Source organism: Bos grunniens, chromosome 14 (genome assembly GCF_055505025.1).
Source record: "Bos grunniens cultivar Pamir isolate PY7600 chromosome 14, Bosgru_T2T1.0, whole genome shotgun sequence".
NCBI classification, from domain to species: Eukaryota; Metazoa; Chordata; class Mammalia; order Artiodactyla; family Bovidae; genus Bos; species Bos grunniens.
Window position 1 is genome coordinate 83,424,616 of NC_141178.1, and position 21,779 is coordinate 83,446,394.

The 21,779-nt window shown below is 65.8% G+C and overlaps 4 protein-coding genes across 50 annotated transcripts in view; 3 read left to right on the forward strand and 1 right to left on the reverse strand.

The window, feature by feature from the left end:
- Positions 1 to 3,008, forward strand: part of MROH1 (maestro heat like repeat family member 1) — a 49,696-nt gene extending 46,688 nt beyond the window's left edge. For 28 of the 45 annotated variants that reach the window (XM_086337803.1, XM_086337813.1, XM_086337822.1 and 25 more), the window contains 8 exons: positions 129 to 266; positions 521 to 635; positions 921 to 1,067; positions 1,244 to 1,717; positions 1,786 to 1,920; positions 1,990 to 2,092; positions 2,201 to 2,266; positions 2,740 to 3,008. In XM_086337803.1, coding sequence (XP_086193929.1) covers positions 129 to 266; positions 521 to 635; positions 921 to 1,067; positions 1,244 to 1,717; positions 1,786 to 1,920; positions 1,990 to 2,092; positions 2,201 to 2,266; positions 2,740 to 2,825 — 1,264 coding nt within the window. In that variant the 3' untranslated portion in view covers positions 2,826 to 3,008. Of the gene's footprint in view, positions 1 to 128; positions 267 to 520; positions 636 to 853; positions 1,068 to 1,243; positions 1,718 to 1,785; positions 1,921 to 1,989; positions 2,093 to 2,200; positions 2,267 to 2,739 lie in introns of all 45 variants that reach the window. The other 17 variants (XM_086337833.1, XM_086337820.1, XM_086337824.1 and 14 more) reach the window with 2 other exon arrangements.
- A 74-nt stretch (positions 3,009 to 3,082) lies between these two features.
- On the reverse strand, positions 3,083 to 21,746 carry BOP1 (BOP1 ribosomal biogenesis factor). The gene is made up of 16 exons (XM_086337860.1): positions 21,593 to 21,746; positions 19,957 to 20,157; positions 15,557 to 15,637; positions 5,785 to 5,939; positions 5,591 to 5,708; positions 5,413 to 5,514; positions 5,122 to 5,334; positions 4,884 to 5,045; positions 4,733 to 4,813; positions 4,586 to 4,655; positions 4,367 to 4,499; positions 4,105 to 4,285; positions 3,736 to 4,024; positions 3,579 to 3,663; positions 3,396 to 3,503; positions 3,083 to 3,316 (listed from the first exon to the last, which is right to left on the reverse strand). The coding sequence occupies exons 1-16, from the start codon at positions 21,686 to 21,688 to the stop codon at positions 3,163 to 3,165; spliced, it is 2,229 nt and encodes a 742-aa protein (XP_086193986.1). The 5' UTR covers positions 21,689 to 21,746; the 3' UTR covers positions 3,083 to 3,162.
- On the forward strand, positions 7,415 to 9,305 carry SCX (scleraxis bHLH transcription factor). 3 transcript variants are annotated; one of them, XR_015141282.1, is made up of 3 exons: positions 7,415 to 8,128; positions 8,768 to 8,873; positions 8,980 to 9,305. XR_015141282.1 is itself a non-coding variant. In XM_086337899.1 (2 exons), the coding sequence occupies exons 1-2, from the start codon at positions 7,556 to 7,558 to the stop codon at positions 9,016 to 9,018; spliced, it is 612 nt and encodes a 203-aa protein (XP_086194025.1). In that variant the 5' UTR covers positions 7,415 to 7,555; the 3' UTR covers positions 9,019 to 9,305. The 3 variants fall into 3 exon arrangements, 2 of the variants coding, with proteins under 2 accessions (XP_086194025.1, XP_086194024.1); XM_086337899.1 differs by lacking the exon at positions 8,768 to 8,873; XM_086337898.1 differs by having other exon boundaries at positions 8,768 to 9,196.
- On the forward strand, positions 11,896 to 12,922 carry LOC147359852 (uncharacterized). Its single transcript, XM_086337891.1, has one exon. The coding sequence runs from the start codon at positions 11,963 to 11,965 to the stop codon at positions 12,914 to 12,916; it is 954 nt and encodes a 317-aa protein (XP_086194017.1). The 5' UTR covers positions 11,896 to 11,962; the 3' UTR covers positions 12,917 to 12,922.
- Positions 21,747 to 21,779: the final 33 nt, after the last annotated feature.

Consider the following 21,779-nt stretch of genomic DNA (forward strand, 5'->3'; position numbering starts at 1 on the left):
GCAGGGAGCAGGCTGGGGGTCCCTGGGCATGTCTTCTAAGAGCATAGGCGGGTGTGTGTGCACATGCGTGCGAGGGGCAGAGCTGGGCCCTGCCTGCGCCAGCCGAGCCCATACCCGCATCTCCGCAGCTCTGCGGTGGATGCGCTGCAGGCCGTGCTTGTCCGCGGTGGCAATGAGGATGTGGTCCAGTGCGTGGGGCTGGACGGGGGCTGGCAGTTGCTCAGGACCTCGGCTGGGCATGAGGAAGGTGTCACCCGGCTGGCCAGGTGAGCGGGCAGCACGTGGGGCAGCGGGGAGTCCGTGAGGGCAGCAGGTTCTGTAGGTGCAGCGGACCGGGCACAGGGGGAAGGTCTCTTTAGGGGGGTCGTGTCTGAACGGAGGATGTGCAGGGCAGCTGGGGGGCGGGGCTAGCGGGCCAGATGGTACAGGGTGGGAGGCAGGCACGCTCCCCAGGCCCCCGGGACTGGTGTGCTCTGGGCAGCCTAAGGCCCCAGCTCTTGCCCGTGTGCCTCCTTCCCAGTGCCATGGCAAAGTTCGCAGGCCCCCGGCTGCCCCTGGTGATGAAGCTGCTCTTCACCACACAGAGTAGCATGTATGAGGTCCAGAGGGTCACCTCCACAGCCTTCCTGGCTGAGGTATGAGCACTTGCTTTGCACCATGAATGGAGGGGGGAGGGGGGCAGTGTGAAGTACCCCCCATAGGCAGGCCTGGGTAGGGCAGGGGAGCCACATTGAAAACCCACCCCAGACCAAGGCAGTGGGGGCCAGGGAGGGGTTGGGGTCAGGAGTCAGGGGAGGTTGAGGAAAGGCCAAGAGCTCCCCTTGGCCTGCTGGCCTCCGCCATGTCCCCTCAGTGACCAGGGGCCGGTGCTGCCCGGTGCACTTGGGCGGGTGTGGTGGTCAGCACGCCTCTGCCCCCAGCTGCTCAGCAGCAATGTGGTGAACGACCTGATGCTCCTGGAGTCGCTGCTGTACAACCTGATGGCACGGCAGAAGGACACGAGCGCCCGCGTGCGGAGGCTGGTGCTCCACGGCCTGGCCAACATCACCTTGGGCTCCCCAGATAAGGTGACCGTCCGGTAGCCCTCTGGGGCCCTGCTCCTGGGCGAGGGAGGGACAGCAGAGCCACAGCTGGTGAGGAGACCCGGGCAGACCCAGCAGCCACAGGATCGGAGGTGGTGCTCGGAGGGTGGGCAGCTGGGCATGGCATGGCCTGGGCACACAGGAATGTGTGGCCTCCCCAGGTACAGACCCACAGCCCCCAACTCCTGACAGCCATGATCGGTGGGCTGGACGACGGGGACGACCCACACAGCCTGGTGGCGCTGGAGGCCATGGTGGGCCTGGCAAGGCTGATGGACCTGGTGGATGCCTGGGACCTACATGCAGTGCTGCTGCACATTGCTGTCCGCATTCGGCCCTTCTTCGACAGCGTAGGCCCCCCCCCAGCCGCCCCTGGCCATTACAGCCTGGCCCACTCTGCCTCTTGCTCCCCCTTCACTGCCCTGCGGTTGCCCGGGAAGCTGGGCTGGGAGGGCCATGTGACACCTGCTGTTGCCCAGGAAAGGATGGAGTTACGCTCAGTGTCCATTGGCCTCTTCGGGCACCTCAACAAGGCCTGCCGTGGGGACTGCAAGGACGTGTTCCTGGAGCAGGTTGTGGGCGGCCTGGTGCCCCTTCTGCTGCACCTGCGTGACCCCCACGCACCCGTGGTCACGGTGAGCAGAGTGGGGGATGGGTAGGCCCGGCCAGCTCAGGGACTTAGGGCTCAGCGTGTGCCCTGCAGGCCTGCAGGTTCGCCTTGCGAATGTGCGGCCCCAACCTGGAGTGTGAGGAGCTGGCAGCTGTCTTCCAGAGGCACCTGCAGGAAGGCCATGACCTGCACTTTGGAGAGTTCCTCAACACCACCTGCAAGCACCTGGTGAGGGGCGGGGCTAGGCAGGGCTGGGCTGGGCGGGGGGACCGGGCCTGCCTGACCGCCTCTCTGCAGATGCGCCACTTCCCCGACCTGCTGGGCCGCTTGCTAAGCACCAGTCTGTTCTACTATAAGAGCAGCTGGGAGGATGTCCGTGCTGCTGCCCCCATGCTCACAGGTGAGGCCGCCCCAGGCAGCCCCCACACCGACCTGGCCCCTGACCTCGGTCCTACCCCTGGCCCCCAAACCCCCTCACTGGCCCCTGACTGTGGCCCCACCCTCACAGGGTTCTTGGTGCTGCACATGGAGGCTGAGCAGCGGCCACAGGTGGACCTGGAGCAGCTCCTCACGGGTGAGCCCCAGTCCTGCCAACCCCGCCCCACACAGCCAGGAGCCCAGAGGGCCCCCGCCCCCCCAACATGCTGGGCTGCACTGACCCTGTGGGCACCAGGGGGGACTAAGTGATTTTCCTGGATTTCAAGGATTTTTTCCCTGTCACTGGTGACCTCATCGTCTCTAGTAATTCACGGAAACTTCTTAACTGTTCCAAAAGAGCTTAAAAAACACTAAAAAAGGAAAAACTATCTTTCCGTTGGCTCCTGAGCCCTCCCGGCAGAGGCCTGTCTTAGGAGGGCGGTGGGCGGGCGGCCCCACGCACAGGGTGGGGTGTCAGCCTCAGGGTCCTGGCCCCCAGGCTCTGTGCGCCCGGAAGGGGTGGGGGCAGCCTCAGTCGCAGCTGTTAGCGGGGTGTGGGCGGGATCTTGGGCTCAGTCAGTTCTCCAAGGGCCGTGGCGGAGCCCCCAGCAGCGGCTCCTTGTCCCCCAGCACTCCAGCTGCTGCTCAAGGACCCAGCCCTTAAGGTGCGCTTGAAGGCTGTGAAGACTCTGGGCTGCTTGGTGAAGTTCGCCTGAGGCTACCCCAACACCCAATACCAGCCTGGCTGGCTGGAGGGTCCAAGACAAGGCCCTAAGGAGTCCCCTGCCCACAGGGCCACAGGGGAGGCCTTGGGCCCACACAGCAAGGGAGGGCTGGAACACAAGGGTGGTCAAGTCACCAACACCCATCTTCCCAATAAAGCCATTTGCTGATCAGCAGGTGATGTGGTAATGTGACCTGGCTTGTGGGCAGGCCAGCAGCCCCCTCCCCCGTTAGGAAGCTGACTCAAGACTACCCAGCAAATTCCTGTATTGAGAGTCCAGGGCACATGTGCTGCTCACCCCCACCTGCCCCGCCCCAGAAGCAGGGTGTCTAAGTGAAGAGGCGGAGAGTGCCATCAGCCCCGGAGGAGAAGACCCAAGGCTGGGTGGGGTGGAAGGCCACGTCAAGCACCCCCAGGTCTCTGGTCAGGGCGTGCCCCTTGAGCACCTTCACGGGCACCAGCAGTGGGTTCTGCAGCAGGTCACTGTGGGGGAAGGAGAGATTCAGGACGTGGGTGGAACCGTCCCCAAGGGGCGCGGGCAGGCGGGGCCGTTGACACTCACTTGTACACCATCCCGTGGCAGACGATGACACTGCCGTCGTCAGAGCCAGATGCGAAGAGCGGGTACCGGGGGTGGAAGGCCACGGCCCGGAGGGCCTTCTTGTGATGCCTGGGGTGGGGGGAACCAGGTTCAGTGAGGCAGGGGTCGGGGCAGGAAGTGACCAGTTGCCCACCAGCATCTCACCTTAGCACTCTGTATGGCTTGGTGGAGAGGTCCATGTCAAACCACACGAGCTTGCTGTCATAGCTGCCGCAGATGACGTTGTCACCTGGGGGCAAATTCGGTGGTGAGGACTTGGTGGCCCTCCAAGTGCCACCCTCCCACCAGGACACCCCCTTACCTGCCGGGTGCACTGCCAGGCTAGACACCCACTTGCAGTTGGGCATCAGCTTTTTGGTGAGCTCCTGGCGCAGCAGGTGGTAAAGGCGGACGCAGCGCTGGGAAGCCACGAGCAGGAAGGGCCGCGTGGGGTGGAAGGCTACACGCTGCACCTGGCCATGGCTGCGGCGGAAGGGGCTCTGGCTGCGGCGCCGGCTCAGCTGGTGGATCAGCACCTGGGTGTGCCCCGGAGTGGCCAGCACCGCAGCCAGGTAGTCCCCGCGCCCGTGCCAAGTCACCTGCGTTACTGGCTGCAGGGAGGTGAGGCTGGGTGAGATTCGGCCCCTCCCCGGGGCCTCGCCCTCCGCCCCACGCCCCGCCCTCCGCCCACCTTCCCGTGGTGGATGCGCAGCCACAGGCCGTCCTGGCGCTCCTCCTGGGAGGCTTCCAGCCAGTGCGCGGGCTGTGAGGCGGGGTCCAGGGGTGGGGTGAAGGCGCTCAGCAGCTGGTCCGTGCTGCCCACCACCAGCCGGTCCCCCAGGGCCGGGTTCAGCAGCAGCACCGTGTCCTCCCTGCAGTCAGAGCCACATGGAGGTCCTCAGGCATGGGTCTGTCCCCCCACCCCGACCCTGGGCACCCCGGGCCTCACGCACACTGCAACAGCCACCAGGCAGACGGTGGGGTGAGGGTTCCAGGCGACACTCTTCACCACACCACCCACGGGCACAGTCCTCATGCAGCGGGCAGTGGCCACCTCCCAGAGTCGCACCGAGCCATCATCTGAACCTGGACACGCAGACAGGCCCTCAGTACCTGGCCCTCCAGGCCAGCCCACCCTGCCCAGTTGCGGAGCTGCCCCACTGCGTGCCCACCTGATGCCAGCCACTGGCCATCTGGGGAGACGCTGAGGCAGCGGACAAGGCTGTTGTGGCCCCTGTAGACCTGCAGAGAAAGGGCAGGGTGGTAAAGACCAGACACTCGGAAGCTTTTGCTCCCTGCCACCTGCCCTGTCTGCTCACCAGAGCCTGGCACGTGGGGAAAGGCTGCAGGTCCCGTGGCCGGGGCAGCTTGGGGATGAGGTCTTCAGGGTCCACGTTCACCTGAGAAGAGGATGCAGGGTCAGCTGCACCCACCCCCACTCCACGCCCCTGCCTGGGCACCCCGGCGTACCCTCATCTTGCGCTGCCGTGGGCACAGGTAGAGGTCCAGGCAGCGCTCAAAGCGCTCCTGGATGAAGCGGCCGTAAGCAGGCACAGCCCGCAGGCTCGGGAACGGGCGCGGCAAGAAGCTGAGCTTCCTCTCCTCAGGCTCCTGCTGCTCCCAAGCCAGGCACTGTGGAGGCAGGAGTGAGCCAGGAGCCGGGGCCGGGCAAGGGGTTAGCCCAGACCCCACCATGCACCAGGCCCACCTCCTCCTCGCTGGGCAGGTACTCGGGAGGCGGGTTGTAGGACTCCGAGTGGCCAGGCAAGGCCAGCTTGGGAGCAGGCACGTGCATCTTATGGCGACCCAGCACCGCGTTGGGGTCCTCCTGGGCCCACAGGTCATAGAAACTGGGACTGTGGTCCCGAGGCCGGCGAGGCTGGATCCAGCCCATCTTGATGGCATGAACCATGCGGGAGACCTGCAGAGACGGCAGGGTGAGGGGGGCCGGGGCAGGGGTGGGGTGGGCAGGTGCACCCCCAGGATGGCCTACACCCACCTTCTCCTTCTCCACCAGGGAAGGGATGAAGCTGCGCTTGTCTGCAGGCCGGTTGGTCACTGGGTGGATCATGAGGTCCCCACTGAAGAAGTCCACAGCTGGCTGGGGGGCGAGCAGAGGAGGGTGGGCCTGGGCCCTGCAGGTGCCCCCAACCCCAGGGCCAGCAGCTGCCGCCTACCTCGTAGGGATTGAAGCTCACGTCCCCGAACTGGCCCCTCTGCAGCCGCTGCACCAGGGCCACCTGCTCGCCCGTCAGCCGAACGCTGTGTCCCGTCATCCGGTCCCGCACCGTGCGCCTGGGGGGACCCAGTCAGAGCCCTGGCCCTGGCCCCGCCCCGCCCAGCCCGCAGGCTCCGCCCCACGCCCACCCACCAGTAGTCAGGGTCGTCCATCTTGTCCAGAAACTGGTCCAGCTCGTCGCGGGTGCGCAGGGGCTTATAAATGCGCCGGCCGTCCAGGTCATAGCCCACATGGGGAAAGTCATCGTACCACTCCAAGGGCACATTGCCCACCGTGTTCCGGATGTCCTGGGGCAGGAGGCCCGCGAGTCAGCAGCAGATACCCACCGTGCCCACCCCTCCCTCGAAGCCCCTCAGAGAAAGACACAGGCCAGGAAGGGGAAAGGCAGAGCAAAGGGGCTGGCCTCCAGGCTGCAGGAGCAGCACCCAGGCACCCTGACTTGAGCTTCTCCCCAGGGTGTGACGTGGCAGGACGGCCAGCACTATCCGCCCCCCCACCCAGACCCTCAGAGGCGCCGGAGTTGTACCTTCACATTTTCCACTGAAGTGGTGCCAACCCCAGAGCCTCCCCCCTGGATTCCTTGGCCAGGGCTCTGGGCAGCCACAGGCAAGGGTGACCTCATCGCCCGTGGGCTCCCTCCCCTGGCTGGGGCCTTAGGCAAAACTGGGTAGCCATGGGCAGGGACTCAGGGAAGACCCCACCAGTCCACTCCAAGAAGAGACAAAGTCCGCTGCACTGAGCCTGGCACACTTTCAGGGGCTCCCCCAGCCTCCCAGCCCTGCCCCCACCCCACCCTCAGTGGGCAGAGCAGTCACATTCCTGGACACACATTCCTGGTCGAGGCCCCTGCCAGCCGCCACCCTCCCTCCACCCAGCACCGAGACTGCTGCCCAGGCGGCCGCTTCCTGCAACAGTAGCCACAGGGGGAGGGGCCCAGATGAGACTGCACAGCAGGCAACCTGGGAACCCGGACAGGGACAGGACCCTCTGGGCACGGCCCCTCTGCACCTGCCCAGCCCCCAGCCTGCTGACCTGAGTCCTCCCTGCTTGCCTTCCTCCATACGTGCCCAGGTCCCTGCCCACTGCTGGGAATGCCCGTCCTTCTCCTGTGCTCCCCGAGTCCACACAGCCATCCCTGGACTGGACAGATGTGGGCGGCCCAGGAAAGACCCATGGGGCATTTAGCAGGGAACAGGGTGTGGGTGGGGGGGTTCTTCAGGCAAGAGTGCAGGCAGGAGCCAGACCTGGAGGGTGGTGCCAGGAGGGGCAGGTGCAGGAAAGACAGGCTGTGCCGTCAGGTGAGCCCCACGACAACCTGAGGGGGGCAGCTGAGGGGGCCGGGGGCTGGACTCCAGCTGCTCAGAGAGCCTTCGTGCCCTCTTTTGGGCACAGAAGGCCCAAGTGTACATGAGAGGGAGAGACAGACAGGGTGTGGCCAGGCGCTGGGGCCAGGGCATCTGGGTTAAGGCGGTCATGCCAAGTGAGAAGGCCGGGGTCACGGATCCTTCTTGACCCTCCCTCCTGTCCCCTGCTAAGAGGGAGGAGGGGAGGCAGCAGCGCTTCGCACCCCCCCGGAGGGGCGCCCACTCTCCCCTCCCCGCAAAGACAGCAGGATGCTCCAGGCCCCTTCACCACGGCGCGAGAAGGCAGAGGGACGGAGGGCCCCTGCTCCAAGCGGCCTCCAGGGGCTGGGAGGCGGGGAGGAGGGCGGGCCGGCGCGGGGGAGGGGCCGCCGTGGCTATAAAGGCCCGGCCCGCGGCCCCGCTCCAGCCCGGGACGCACACGTGCGCGCTGCGCCGCAGCCGCCACCGCGGGAGCCCCGAGACCCGCGTGCCCCTGGCCCGGGCGGCAGTGGCGGCGGCATGTGCGGCGCGCGACGGAGCTGACGGCGGCCGCCGGCCCCATGTCCTTCGCAATGCTGCGTTCGGCGCCGCCCGGCCGCTACCTGTACCCTGAAGTGAGCCCGCTGTCGGAGGACGAGGACCGAGGCAGCGAGAGCTCGGGTTCAGACGAGAAACCCTGCCGTGTGCACGCGGCGCGCTGCGGCCTCCAGGGCGCCCGAAGACGGGCCGGGGGCCGGCGGGTGGGGGGCAGTGGCCTGGGGCCCGGAGGGCGGCCGGGCCGCGAGCCCCGGCAGCGGCACACGGCGAACGCGCGGGAGCGGGACCGCACCAACAGCGTGAACACGGCTTTCACCGCGCTACGCACGCTCATCCCCACCGAGCCCGCTGACCGCAAGCTCTCCAAGATCGAGACCCTGCGCCTGGCCTCCAGCTATATCTCACACCTGGGCAACGTGCTGCTGGTGGGCGAGGCCTGCGGCGACGGGCAGCCCTGCCACTCGGGGCCCGCCTTCTTCCACGCATCGCGTGCCGGCAGCCCCCCGCCCCCGCCGCCCCCACCCCCTGCCCGTGACGGCGAGAACGCCCAGCCCAAACAGATCTGCACCTTCTGCCTCAGCAACCAGAGAAAGTTGGTGAGTGTTGCCGCGGGGTGTCCACGGAAAGGGAGGCTAGGAGGATGGGGCGTCCCCCACCTCCAAACCACCCCTGCAGCCCACACCTGCTGGGCAGAGAGGGCGGGGCCAGAAGCAGGCAGAACCCCCAGCAGCGCCTGTGACACCCGCAGCCCCAGGTCCAGGGAGAGAGAAGATGAGGAGGGCCCAGCTAGAGCTGGCGGGTCCCCAGGACACAGGCTCCTGTGGGGACAGAGAGGGAAGAGACCCAGGCAGGACCCACACCAACGGGGAAGAAGCTAGGGGACCAGACCAGGGTTGATCAAGCAACTCTGGCCACCTACCCTGCCATCAGGGGAAGGGCACTTGGGGGCAGTGAGGAAATCCTGCTGGGGTCCGCTTGCTCTACGTGGCCTAAGGCTTACTGGGCACCTGCCTGCCCTCCCTGGACCCGGCTGCCCACTCTGACGCCAGTGTGGCTGTGGGATCCGCTGGCAGGAGGCTGGCAAGAGACTCGGGGGCTGAGGGAGAGGGCCCCGCTGCGGGAGACGCTGGCCGGCTCTGATTTACGGCGCCTGCTGCGCGTGGTGGCACCGGAAGAGCAGGGTGAGCAGGGAGAAAATACGGCGCGGCTCTCCCCAATCCCCATTTCCTCTCCAGACAGCACGCGTGAGCTCCTGGGGCCTGAACATCTGGGAGATTTAATTTTACAATTTCGGCTATGCAGCAGCGCACTCTCCTCCCCAAACTGCTCGGGGAAGCCGGGGTGAGCGTGGAAGGGGGGTGCTTTCAGCGCACCCCATGGGGAAGTCCAGAGGCACAGGCTGGTGCTGGCCTCCGCTTGGGCCCTGACACTGCCCTCCCCTCCGCAGAGCAAGGACCGGGACAGAAAGACGGCGATCCGGAGTTAGAGGCGACGCTGGGCCATCCACGGAGAGCCCCAGACCTGACTCAGGCACAGGCCTCGCTGAGGGCACCCCCAGGCCCACCTGGCCCCAGCTGCAAGTGGGGCTGATGGACAGACAGGCGGTGGGACGCGCGGCCACCGCAGCACTTGCCCGGCCCCACTGGAACTTTCCGTGCTGGCTCGCTACCTGGTTCTCCTCTGGCCATTATGTGCTAGCATTCTGTGTCTTTGATATCATAATATAAAGTCTGGAAATTTTGTATAATTAAAAACAAAACAGTATCTTCCAAACGCAGATGCACGCTGTCCTCTGGAGCAGCCCAGAACCCGTCCTGAGCAGATCCGAGCCCACACTCTCGCCCTCAGGGCTGTGGTCTGTTCGTGTCCCGGGCACCCTGGGCCAAGGCACCTGGTTCCTGGGGAAAGCCCCCACTTTCCAGGGCTCAGGGTCAGCCCCCGCTGCCAGGGAACTGCAGCACGGGGTCTGGAGACCAGCGAGGGGAGAGGGCGAGGAAAGACGACAGCCCCCCTGCACTTGGCAAGGGACAGAGCGGGACAGGCCGAAGCCAGGGAGCACTCCCGCCCCACCCCCGCTCCAAGGGCCACCAGGGGTCCAGGCGCCCTGAAGGCAAGGGCAGTGCGTACAGCGTGCAACGTGCTGGTCTCCTGGGCCTTGGCACCTCAGGCCCTGCTCGCAGAGCCCCAGAAGTGGGAGGCGGGGCACTGTCTGGCAGAAGGAGCTCCCAGTCTGTGCAGGCCTGAGGGTGTGAACCAGGTGGCAGGTGCCCACCCTAGGCCGCCCTGGCCCCAGAAGTCCTGCTTACAGTGGAGGACTCTGGCCGCCCGCCCCTGCACCCACCCAGCTAACCTGAAGGCCCCACCTGCCCATGAGGAGGGCAGTTCAGGCCTCTCGGAGCTGCGCACAGCTGGCTGACCATTAAAATCTTGCAGGTGACAATTACGGCTTAGTGGCGTAAGCTCACAGGCACAGCAGAGAAGCAAGCTGGGGGCAGCGCCTTGAGGCACCGCCCCCCCCCACGCTGACCAGCAGCCTGACTTCCGGCAGCCGGGCTGAGAGTGCCAGGGGCCGACCCGGGGCCCCAGGAGAGGCCAGGTGCCGAGGCCCACGTGGGCACCCCAACAGGGCAGGCCCAGAGCTGCCCCCTCCTCTTAACAGACGGGCTCCAGGGAACCAAGAAGCAGGAAGCAGTGGTGTAATTTTGGAGGAAATTCTCAAAGCCAGAGCCATTAAGGGTTGGGGGGGTGCTGTGTCCAATCTGATAGAAATGTAACAGAATAAAAAGTCACAACGGCAGGTTCCACTCAGAGAGAAACCCAACCCCAAATTTCCTCTCCTTAATCCTGCAGGAGCCTACAGCTGGCCAGCAGGAGGGGGAGAGGGCACGCTCGGTCACTGCAGAAGCCCCCCACCCCCACCTGCCTAGAGAGCCAGGACTCTCAGGCAGAACATGGGGGTCCCGCTAAGGGCTGAGAAAGGTACCTCTTCTGCTCCTGGGCACTGAAGACACTTGGAGAACCGACCTGGGAAGGGCGTTCCCGAGGGCCTCCAAGCTTGCCGCCCCTGCTCCACTGGGCACCAGCAGTCCTGTGGGGACAGTCTGGGGCCTACCTGTGCTAAACCACCCACCTTGCCCACGCATACGTGGGCCGGGTGAGGGCCCAGACCCCCTCATAGATCCTCCAGAGACGACAGACAGGTAGTCAGGCGTAGTCAGACAGGTGCCCACCTCACAGCCAGACTGGTGCTGGGCAGATGGGGGAAAGGTGGGAAGCATGCCCCGCACAAAGGTGGGGGTGAGCGTGAGGGACTCCCCACAGAGCACAAGGACAGGCAGAGTGAGGCTGGAGGGTGTCTCGGGGGTGCCAAGTCAGTAGGAGAGGACAGGCCGCTGGGACGGTCCCTGCGGGGAGCAGGTCCTGGCACAGGACGTGCAGCCAGGCCCTCAGCTGCCGGGCCTGGGACTCGACAGCGGCTGCAGCTTGGCCGGCCTCAGGCCTGGGCAGTGGGCCCGGTCGCTCTCTGAGCTGCACCGGTAGCAGCAGAGGCCGAGGGCCTGGCCCGCCAGCCAGCGGGAGAGGAGGGGCGGGGGCGGGGAGAAGCACACCATCACCCTCCACTGCTCCAGAAATTCAAACCAGACTGGGGGTGGTGGGCCGGCCGAGCCCCAGCGGGCGCGAGTCCACTCGGCCGTCCACTGCAGCAGCCGGGCCCCCCGTACACCAGAGCCCCACTCCCTGCCCAGGACCCAGCGCCCCACGCGTGCCCTGTGCGGCAAAGTGAAAAGTGGGCACGGCTCACACCCTGGGCCAGCAGCCGCTCCTGAGGCCAAGCAGGCCTGGAAACGCTCCGATGGCCGTCAGGGCCAGGCTGTCAGCTCCCTGTCCCCAGCCCGGGAACGAGCTGCTGGCGGCACCACGTGACCCGTCACCAGGCTGCCTGCCCTGGGCTGGCCCGCCCCCACCCTGCACAGCACCTGCGGCTGCCAGGAAGCACATGTGACCCCACAGGGGCCGCGCCCGCCGACCCCTCCAGGGCCCAGACGCCCCGGCCCGCACTCTCGGCCGCACTCTCCGGGGAGCGGGGAGGGGGACACGGAAGCGCATCCGTGAGGCGCCCCGCCCCCGGCAGCTCCGGCCACCGCGGCCACCGCTGATGTGTCGGCTGGGATTTTTCCGCTCTCGAAGAGCCCCCTCCCCCTCCCCCTCCCCAAAGTGGCTGCAGCTGTCAGGACCGCAGATTGGAACTGCAGGTACGGCGCTGGCCCGCTGCCCGCCTCCCTCCCGTGTCTGTCTGAGGGAGAGGAAGCCGGCCCACCTCTGGAATCCTTCACTCTCTCCTCGTTCGCCTCTCCCACCTGTCCCCTGGGAGCGCGGGGTCAGCCGCCCTCACTCTGGCGCGCTCTTCCCCTTGCCCCGCTCCGATTACAATGCCGGCAGTGTTCCCTCCCGCTCCCCCTCCTCCCGCAAAGCGCCCTCTGTGGTGGGGGGTGGCCCAGCCGCGTGCCCCAGGCCACCTGCTGCAGCTGGACCTCCACAAGGTACCCACACGAGGAGCCCTGGGCGACAGCCCCGAGGCAGAAGGCCAGGTCCCTCTGGGCCTCCTCTGGTCCCAAAGGCCAAAGCCAGCAGAGGGGCCTTGTGGGGCTTGGCTGAGTGGAGCCCACCCGCTGTACCGTGGGGGTGGGGGTGCCGGGAACTCGGACTTGAAGCTCCCCTCCCAAACCTCCCCTGTCAAACTGCCCCTGCTGTGCATGATCCTCAGAGAAGCGCTGTCACCCAGGCCCGCTGCTGAACCTCTGGACACGTGTGGGCCCTGGGACCCTCCGACCCACTCCTTGGCCCCTGACCCACTCCTCAGTCCCTATCAGTGCCTCAGGGCTGTTGAAGGGCAAAGAAGCAAGTCTGCCTCCACCAAGGGCCCCCCACCAAGGGAGGCCCCCTGCTCCCGGGTCCTCAGATACCCAAGACACCCCCACCCTCTCCGTTGTCCAGGGAGCGTGGGCGTCCCCACGTGCGGCGGTGGCGGTGGCTCCCAGAAACGCCTCAGGTCCCTGGAAACGGGTATGGCCCCCACAGAGTGCCAAACACCCATTCTGAGCTCCATGATACTGCGGCCACCTCCAAGATCCCACTGCGGGGACTCGCCCAGAGCCTCCAGCGCCAGCCCTGCCTGGTCCCCACTCTGCAGCCAAGCCGTCAACCACTTTTCAGACAGGACTTGCCCCCCATACACCTGGCTGCCAGCCCCCAGCTTCTGGGGCCACGCCTCCAGTCTGAGGGCAACCCCACCCCCTTCTGTCCCTGCAGAGACCCCCAGCTTGGGCTCCTGCCACCCAGAAAACTGGCTCCCGGTGGGCACATGGCAGGCCAGGCCTCTATAGCCCGCGTACCCAGACCAGAGAAGGGTGGGCTCTGAAGGCGCCCCACCCTCACCTGCCCCGCCCCGCCCCCCCAGGGGAGCCCTGTCTCCTGACCGGGACCACTGGACCCGGGTGGCTGGTCCTGGAAGAAGGAGAGCACCCCGCACACCGGATCACGGCGGGCCTGGCTCAGAGGTGGCACTTGGCAGAGGGACCCGGGGCACCCCGAGGTCACGGCCACCACACCCACCCCTTAAGGCCACCTGCGAGGCCCCGGGCCCCAGGCCCCTCTCTGGCGAGGCGGTGGGGAGACGGCAGGGGCGGCCGGAGCCTAGTCGCGGGTGTGGGGGCGGCCAGGGAGGCCGGCAGCCCACGAGGCCCAGCCGAGCCGAGAGGCACGCTCTGCACAACAGCTCGAAACCCGAGCCGCCGCCGCGCCGCCAGCAGCGAGCGCGCCGAGCACCGCGCCGGGGCGGGCCCAGCGAGGCTGCTGCCGCTCGGTAGCGGGAGGCCGTCAGCGGCGCCTGCGGGAGAGCGGAGGGGGCCGCCCGCCGCCCGCGCTCTCGGCCCACCACCCCCCGGCCTCAGTTTCTCCAGCTTCTCCCAGGCTGGAGCCTTCCCCCAGGCTGGAGCCCGACCGCCTGTGAGGGCCCCCGCCCCCGCCCCCCGCGGCCGGATGAGATCACGTCTGTGGGGGAGGGGCGCGGGCGGATGGGGGAGGGGCTCCCCCACTCGCGGCCGCAGGGACCCCCGCCAAGCTGGTGGCTCGGCCAGGGGCCGCAGGCCAGGCGCTGCCCAGGGTGAGAACAGGGAGGATGGCACCGTCGAGGCCGAGCTAGGACGCAGGGCGCGGGTGTCCCTCCGAGAAGGGGAACCCTCACTCACCGGCCAGCGCCCAGGGCAGGGGACCCCAAAGCTGGGCCCAGCAGAGGCCAGCAGCCAGAGCACCTAGAAGCCCCAGGGTCCCCCAGCCCAGGCCTTAAGTTCAGACAAGGCCCAGGGAAGAGGAGGCTGGGCACTGCCACCCCTCAGGTTTTTCCCCAGAAACACACCTTGTCCGGACGCCCTTGCCCACTGCTGGAGGCCGGCCAGGGCCGGAGTGGGGTCCTGGCACCATGAACCACCTCCAAGGATGCTGCGGAGAAGGGGCCGCCCGACACCCCACGACCAATGTTCTGGGGCTGCGGGCCCTTACAGGTGCCAACCAAAGCCGGGGGTGGGGGTCCCTGCGCCCCTCCTGTGCTCTCGCACCCCAGCCTCCCAAGCCCCTTCCTGAAGCCCACCCTGCAGAGACGCCGTGACGGGGTGGGGGGCACTTCTCAGGTTGGAGAGCCTCAGCCAGGCGGGCCTGGCCCCGAGAGCCAAGCCCTGCCGCCCCCTGGGCCGCGGCCGGCTGCACTGGCAGAAGCCGGCTCCTGCTGTCACTCAGGCCCACATATGGGATAGTCATCGCCGGAGGAAGCGGCCCCCCCAGCCCCCGCGGCGGCTCCAGAATGGGGCAGGCCAGGAGGAGCACCTCCCCGCGGGCGGGCCGAAGCCCCTCCCCCGGCCTCTGCACTCCATTTACAATCATCATCGATTTCTCAAAATACCGAATATAAAAAAGTAGCCGACAGGATGTGGCTGCCGACAGCCAGAGCCCCTGGGAGGGGGAGACAGGCCGGGAGCTGCGCTGCACGGCCCCCCTTCACTGAGTGCGCCCGCTGCTCCGGCCAGGAAACCAATTTATTTTGTTTTGTCTCTGTTCTCTGAACGCACAGAGACTGAATCGGGCGGGCGGCCAAGGCTCCTGCAGCCGCTGCCAAAAGAGCGGAGGATGGGGGTAGAAGCCGTGCAGGGGAGGGGGCGCGTGTCTCCCAGCCGGGGACAGCCCCTGACAGGCAGCAGGAAGAGCTGCTAGGGGTGGAGACCGCAGTCTCTGCAGGCCCCCCAGCCCGAGGAGGCTCACATCCGGGGGGCTGACACCGGGGCTGACACCAGGGCAGTGGGCAGAGGGACCTTAGGCCCTGCACCCAGGCGGCAGGGACATACCAGTGAGGGGGTGGGCAGGGGAGCACCCATCACGTCCAGCAGGGAGCCCCTGAGCCTCAGACCCCCCAAGAGCCCATGGGCAGCCCTGGGCAGCGGAGTCACAGCCACCTCTGGCCAGATGGGGCACCCCAGCCTGTCAGCAGGCTTTCCCTGTGAGACGTAAACCGGGAGGACCAGATTCACCCAGGGCCATGGCAGTCGGGCCTCTGGGACACCGGGGAGGAGGGGGCAGAGCACAGGGCGCCCGCCTCCTGCCCCTGGGGTCCAGTGCAGACGCCGGCTGGGCTTGCCCCTACCCCCACCCCCACCCCAACCCGGGCAACAGCACAGGCTGGCTGCCGGGGGAGGCCTGTCCACGTCCACCCAGAGTGGAAGCACAGCCCCCACAGAAGATGCGGTGCCCTCTGCCTGCCAGAGGCACCCCCACAGTCCAGGGCCAGGACATGGGCACAGGGTGGCCGCGCCGCGCCCAGCCGCCCTGCCCGTGATGACACACACTCCTGCAGTCATGTGTCCCCGACCCTGAAACTGCTCTTCCAGACAGGCCTGGGGCCACGCCAGGACGCCCACTCAGGCCTTGCGGTGGCCACACAGCCCACCCTGCAAGCGGGCAGCCTCCAATGAGCCTACCTCCTCATCGGAGCTGTCCTCCGCATACTCGTCCTCGCCTGGCATGCTTGCCACCTCCATCCGCGAGCACGGGGTCCTGGCCTGGGAAGGGAAGACAGTGGGAGAGGTTACTTCAGGACCTGGGGCAGACTGTGGGCCAGGGCACCCTGCCCCTCCTGCCCACACTGGGGCTGAGGTCCCGCACCACAATCTCTAAGCAGCTTTGACCTGGTCCCACTGCCAGGAAAAGAGTGTGGACACCCCCAATCTAAGTGGGTCTCTTGGGGAGGAGGGTTCCACCCAGGGTGAACCTCTGTCAAGGGCCATCAAGATATCCAAGCTCAGGGGGAAGACCCCAGAGAGGGCCTGACACCAGGTGAGCCACCCCCGCACTCCTTAAGGTAAAAAACAGCTGCAAGGCTCCTGGCTCAAAGGCCCAGCTGAGCCCAGAGCCAGCCCAGGGTCAGAGGACAAAGCAGGGGTGGCCTCTTGGCAGCAACAGATAAAGGCCAGTCCATCTAGGGGAAGCCAGGCTCTCGATATCAGCCACTAGCACAAGGGCCACCCCGGCCCATCCTAGGGCCAGACCCTCAGCCTGAGGACAGCACGTTTAGCCCAGCTGGCTGAGGGCCTGGAGAGGCACCCACACCCTCGGAGCGCTGGGAGGACTGGCCCTGGGCTGACCCCTCCCACCAGGCCAGTGAGTGGGTGCCACTGGGCATTGACACCCCAACCTGGAAACAGATCCTCCCCTGGTGGGGTGGGAATCGGTGTACCGGAACTGGGACTGATGGGGAAAACAGCCCGTATCTTCCCCCGCCCCGGGGGGGCAGTAAAGCGTCAGGAGCAGGAGCCCCGCTCCCCTGCCCAGGCAGGAGCCAGAAGCCGCCCGGCAGCTCTTCCTCCCGCCCGCCAGCTTTTCCCTCCGTGTGAGGAGGCTGGGACAGTAAGTTTTTTTCCAGGCCAGGAAAAGGCGAGATTCGGTTTCCACGTCTCTCCCACCCTTACTCCCCAGGCTGTGCGCTGTGGGAGCCCTGCCCACTGAAAGTGGGTCAGCCCTACCAGGCGGGCGGCCTGTGGGGAGGGGGCACAGGGGCCAGCCCGGCCCAAGCTCCCCGCCCACCCTGCCCGGAGCATCCAGCGGACACACCTGCCCAGGGCCCAGGCCGGGAGGACCCTGCAGGGAGCTGCTGTCAGTCTCCTCGAGACCCTGAGGCCAGCCCGTGGCGGCCAGGACCCGCATGGGCCGCCCTGCTCTGGCCGCCGGCCGCTCAGGCCCCAGGGGCCCTGCACCACCTGCACCACAGGCCACGGTCCCGGGCCCTGGCAGCAACCACAGGCGTGGCAGCCCCAGTGCCATCCGGAGCCAGACACCGGCGGGGGCTCGGCTGGGGGGACACCCAGCCGTGGGGCTCTGGGCTCCTGCCAGAGCCGCCGGCGGCGAGGGCCCTGCTCAGGGCACGGGACAGCCTCTCCAGAGGCACCGGCAGTGTCGCCGGCCGCCACCAGGGGGCAGCCGCAACGTGGGACCCAGCGGAGCGGGGACCAGGCCGACTGAGCACCCGCAGCCCTCCAAAGCCTGGAGACTGGGGGGGGGGGGGGGGGGGGGCCAGAGTCCTCTTCCTCCTCTTCCTCACACGGTCCAGCCCCGGCCCCCACATCCTCAGACGCAGGCACCAGATGGTGGGGTCTGCCCAGAGCCACTCGGCACACAAGCCACCCACACCCACCCCCAGACGGGCTCAAGGCCACGTTGTGTGGGGGTGCCCTAATGGGCCCACGTGGATGGCTGGGGGCCTGCGGGCGAGACCATAGGGAAGTGAGGTTTTGAAGGCAACTGCCTGAGCCAAGGGGGCCAGGCGACCACGATAGGCCTCTCCCGGGAAGGGCTGCAGCCTCGCATGGCTGAGGCAGTTTTTAACTTCGGCTACAAAGGTTTGAGTTTCCTCCTGAGGAGAGGCAGCGTCTGTGTGCTCCCACGCTGATCTGGGGGGCCAGCCCCGGGGGAGCAGCCCACAGTGGGGGTCTTAGGCGGGCTGCTCTGCCCTCCCCTCTTGCTGCCCTCTGCACCAGGTTCTTAGCAGGACTGCTGTGAAGAGCTGCTGTGCTGCACGTGAGAGCCCCACACAGGTTACCCCACCTGGACCCCTAAATGGGATGTGTTAAGCCTCTGAGGAAAGAGCTACCAGAGCTCTGGGGAGCACAGAAGTTGACATGCTTCTGACCAACTGAGAGGTGCCGTGGGAACCCTCAAACGCACTCATGTCACCCCAGACTGACACCACCACTCTCCGCCTGAACTCTCATCACCAGAGACAACAGAGTCCAATGCTGGGCCAGGCAGGGCACAGCTCCCCCACGGGGGCCCCCGCTCCAGCCTCTGGGTCGCACCGGGGTTCTCTGGGACAGGCCCAGAGTGCCCTGCCTCAGGTGGCCTCACTAAGCAACCTGTGAGGCACGGCCTGCTCCCTCCCCAGGCGCCAGACCCGCCTAGCACCCTGCCCACTGCTTCTAGAAAAGCGCCTCCTGCCCAAGGGTTTGCAGGAAGCTCCTAAGCTCCAGGCACAGACAGTTTGGGCAGAACTCAATGTAAGTTACCTAGAAAACGGTAATTCCACATTGGGCACCCTTAGTGAGTCTTTTGTTACATTCTTGAATGTGGTAAGTAGACTGAACTAATAGAAATGGGAACTTTTGTATGAAAGAGTATGAAAACAAAATAGGAGAAAACCCACACAAGTGTTATAGAAAGGACCAGACCAAACACAACAAGTAGGAAAAAAGAGATCTAAAGAAGCATGATTGGGAAAGAATGGCAAAAAGTACCTGATACACTCCATGACAAGAGCCAGACATCTCTCCTGACAGAGAAGCTGCCCAAAGTGCCCCCGAGCACTGCTGCGGGTGCGGGGCGAGGCCAGGTGCCTGGGAGGGGCCAGGCCCAAGGTGGAGATGGGAGGGTGGGGCGGGGTGCAGGAGGGGAGCGGGGCCAGCGGAGGTGAGGTGCGGGGAGAGGCAAGCCAGTGGAGGATGCGCCAAAGGCGAGGGTGAGGCTGGAGAGGCTTCCTGCTTCGCACGGCCCACGGCCCGCACACCTGGAACCCACAGAATCAGGGGACAGGGCTCCCCGGAAGAGTGACCCTTCCACCATGGAACTCTTAGCGGAAGAGAGAGAACAGGCTCCCTCCTGTGTCGGCCACTGGCTACCTTTGTCCCCAGGTAGGCGTCTGGACCAGGCACTTCCCACTCCAGGCAGAGAGAGGCCTGGAGAGACACACCCCAAGCTGGGGCCCCTTGCCGGCCTGCACCCAGGTCTTTGACATCTCCCCAGCATGCCCCTGAACACCGCAGGGGCTGCCCCCAATCCTTAGCAGGAGCCAGCAAAAGCCTCGAGACAAGTTGCAGGCGATGTGTCCTGCCAAGGGTTGAGGAGGGCGCAATGAGTGGAGCTGGTGAAACGCCAGCCAGGAGCCCCGCTAAAGCGGGGCCGCTCAGGCAGCCCTGCTAAGAACTGGCGGAGAGGTGGGGGTGGTGGGGGGGGCAAGTCACCTAAGTCCACATGTCGTCTAAACTGTACCAGGAAAAAAAATAAATAAACTGTACCAGGGCCATGGCTGTGGCCAGCATCACAGGAGCTCGAGGCTGCCATCCCAGAGCTGGGCCGCTCGGTGGAGGGGCTGGTGGCCGCCGGAGCGTCACCACCACATGCCTCCTGAAGCTGTGGGGTGGGGACACTCCCTGCGGAGGCTGCGCGAGGACCCACGGCAGGGCCTCGTGACACAGGGCGGCCATGGGCTGTGACAGGGGAAGGTAGTCAGCGGACCCTCGAGAGGGCCCTGAGCCAGCGAACAGCCCTTGTGGTGGGCAGGTTTCATAGGCGAGCAGCCCTTCATTGGCTTCAGGATGCAAGGAACAGGCTAACGCGGAGCACGACAGGGCTGTCACAGAGGCAAAACTGTCCAGCCATGAACTACAGTCACCAGGAGAGTTAAGGGAGTGGACAGGAACACCTCGTCTCCCAAATGGTGCCGCTTGAAGATGTCACTCTTTGTCAAGGAGGCGGAGGAGAGGCCCACCTTAAGTCACTGCACAGAAATCCCACCTCAGGCTTCGCCCCGAGGAAGCCAGCTGACAGCTAAGTCTAGCAGGCAGCCTGAGACCCAGGAGAAGTAATGTCAGGGTTCCTGGGTTACTGTGAACAGAGCACAGGACTGTGCTCTATAGCTCAGGACTCCTCGGCTCCAAGTGGCGTTCTGCCCCGCCCTCGCTGTGCCCAAGGGAGGAGGGAGGGGGCCCTGGGGTCACAGAGCAGGAGAGATCAGTGCCAGGGGCCCTCAGAGAGCCCGATGCCCGGCAGGCGCTATCTTGGCCATGGTCATCTGGGGTGCAGGGAGCCCTCGGGAGACTCCTGGCTCACCCACCTGCTGCCCAGGACTCCTGTCCATCCTGCCGCGCTGCTCGCTGGTCCCCTCCCCCTCTTCCTCTGAGGCAGTGGCATCCTCAGTGCTGTCGCTGCCGGAATCTTCCAGGCCTGAGAACACACTCTCCTCGCTGTCGCTGTCGCTGAGGCCAGGATCACTGCCAAGCCTGCGGCTGGGAGCCGGAGCGTCGAGGAGAGAAGGCTGCAAGAGGCATGGCACTGATGACCCCAAGCCCACCCACCGGGCACCAAGCGCTGACCCACAGCCTGTGCGGCCAGCCTCCACGGCCATGGCCCTCAGGCCACAAGCCTCCAGCTCCATCAAAACCATCCACCCAACCCAGGCCTCCCTCACCACCCACCTCCACCGCCAGCAGGCCTCCTGCCCTTGGAGGAGACATTCAGTTAAGAGTCTCACAAGAGAAGGACTTTCCAAGGAGCTCAATTCCCATCACATCACCCGTACCAGCCCCTCCACCCTCCACGCCCGAAAGCCACTCCCTGTAGCTCTGGCATTCACATCTCCAGAGCTACCAGGGCACCGCGGTGGGGTCTGGGACAGGGAGAGGACCACAACCTGAGGCGCTTTTCCCGCCAGAAGAGGACTCTATCCAACCAGATTGGGACTGACAATTTTATCAGTAAATTGTAAAGACTGGTTGAAGAGACATAAAAATCATGCAAACTTTACCTAAAGGCAAGTGTTCTGGTTCACCACCCCATGGGATAGGACCAGAGCTTCCTCTGAGCAGAGGTCTGCTGACCAGACACCACCTAATCCCTAAGTTCACAAGACCCATGCACTTAGAGAAGGGAAACAAGAACTTACAGACTTTCAGCAAGCACTTACTCGAATGGAGAACCCTAGATTTCTGCTTTTTAATAGCTACTAATTCTCTCAGCTAACAGGAAAACCTGCACTCACCAATTATTTGGCAGCATTCAACTGAACTTCCACAGAAGTAACTGATACACACTATCTTCAACGCTTAGTAAGCTACACAATTACCACAGCAAAAAAAAAAAATGGCACAAACACAAACGGCTGCTGAGGGTACAGAGCTGAGTGGTGGAAGCAGGCGAGCCTGGTGCCCAGAATGCCTGCTGGCAGGAGAGCAGCAGGACTGGTCAGGGGAAAGGGGCTGCCTGACAACCCAGTAACGTGGAGTGCTCCCTTAGGCAGGCGTGGTGGACAAGCTTTGGAGGGCTGATGACACCCCAAACCCAGCTGGGGTTCTGCTGCATAGCAGGAATGGCTTTGAGTGCAGTTAAAAAGGGATGTGGCCAATACAGCAGGCACTGCCTTCCTATTCTCGTGCCCTTTTACAACGTACCCGACATATCGGTAACGTACTAACAGGCTCAAACCTCTTTAATGCAGGAACCACAATTTAAAGGGCTACGGAGGCCACGAGCACGATGCCAGCCCCTCTTGCTAGTTCGCTCCGGCCCACACTTCTCCAACCACACTACGGGAGCCCCCTGCCCAGGACGCCCCCACGAGGCCACCGCCAGCAGAGAGCTGGCAAACCGCCTCCTCGCACTCCTGGGCCCTGCTCCCCGGCGCTGGCCGTCCCGGAGCCGCCATGTGCGGCCCAGCCGCGCCACGCTGTCCCGCTCGAGCAGCCCGCGGTCACCTCCTCCAGCTCCGGCTCCGGCTCCGGCGGCCGCTTCCCGGGCTGCGCCACTGTCGCCGCCGCCACCGCGCGCCCCGCGCCCCGCGCGCAAGCCATGCTCCCGGACCGCCCGGACCCGCGCCGCCACTTCCGGCAGCTAACAGACCTCGTGGGTCCGGGGGCGGGGCCCGAGGGGTCAGAGGGCGAG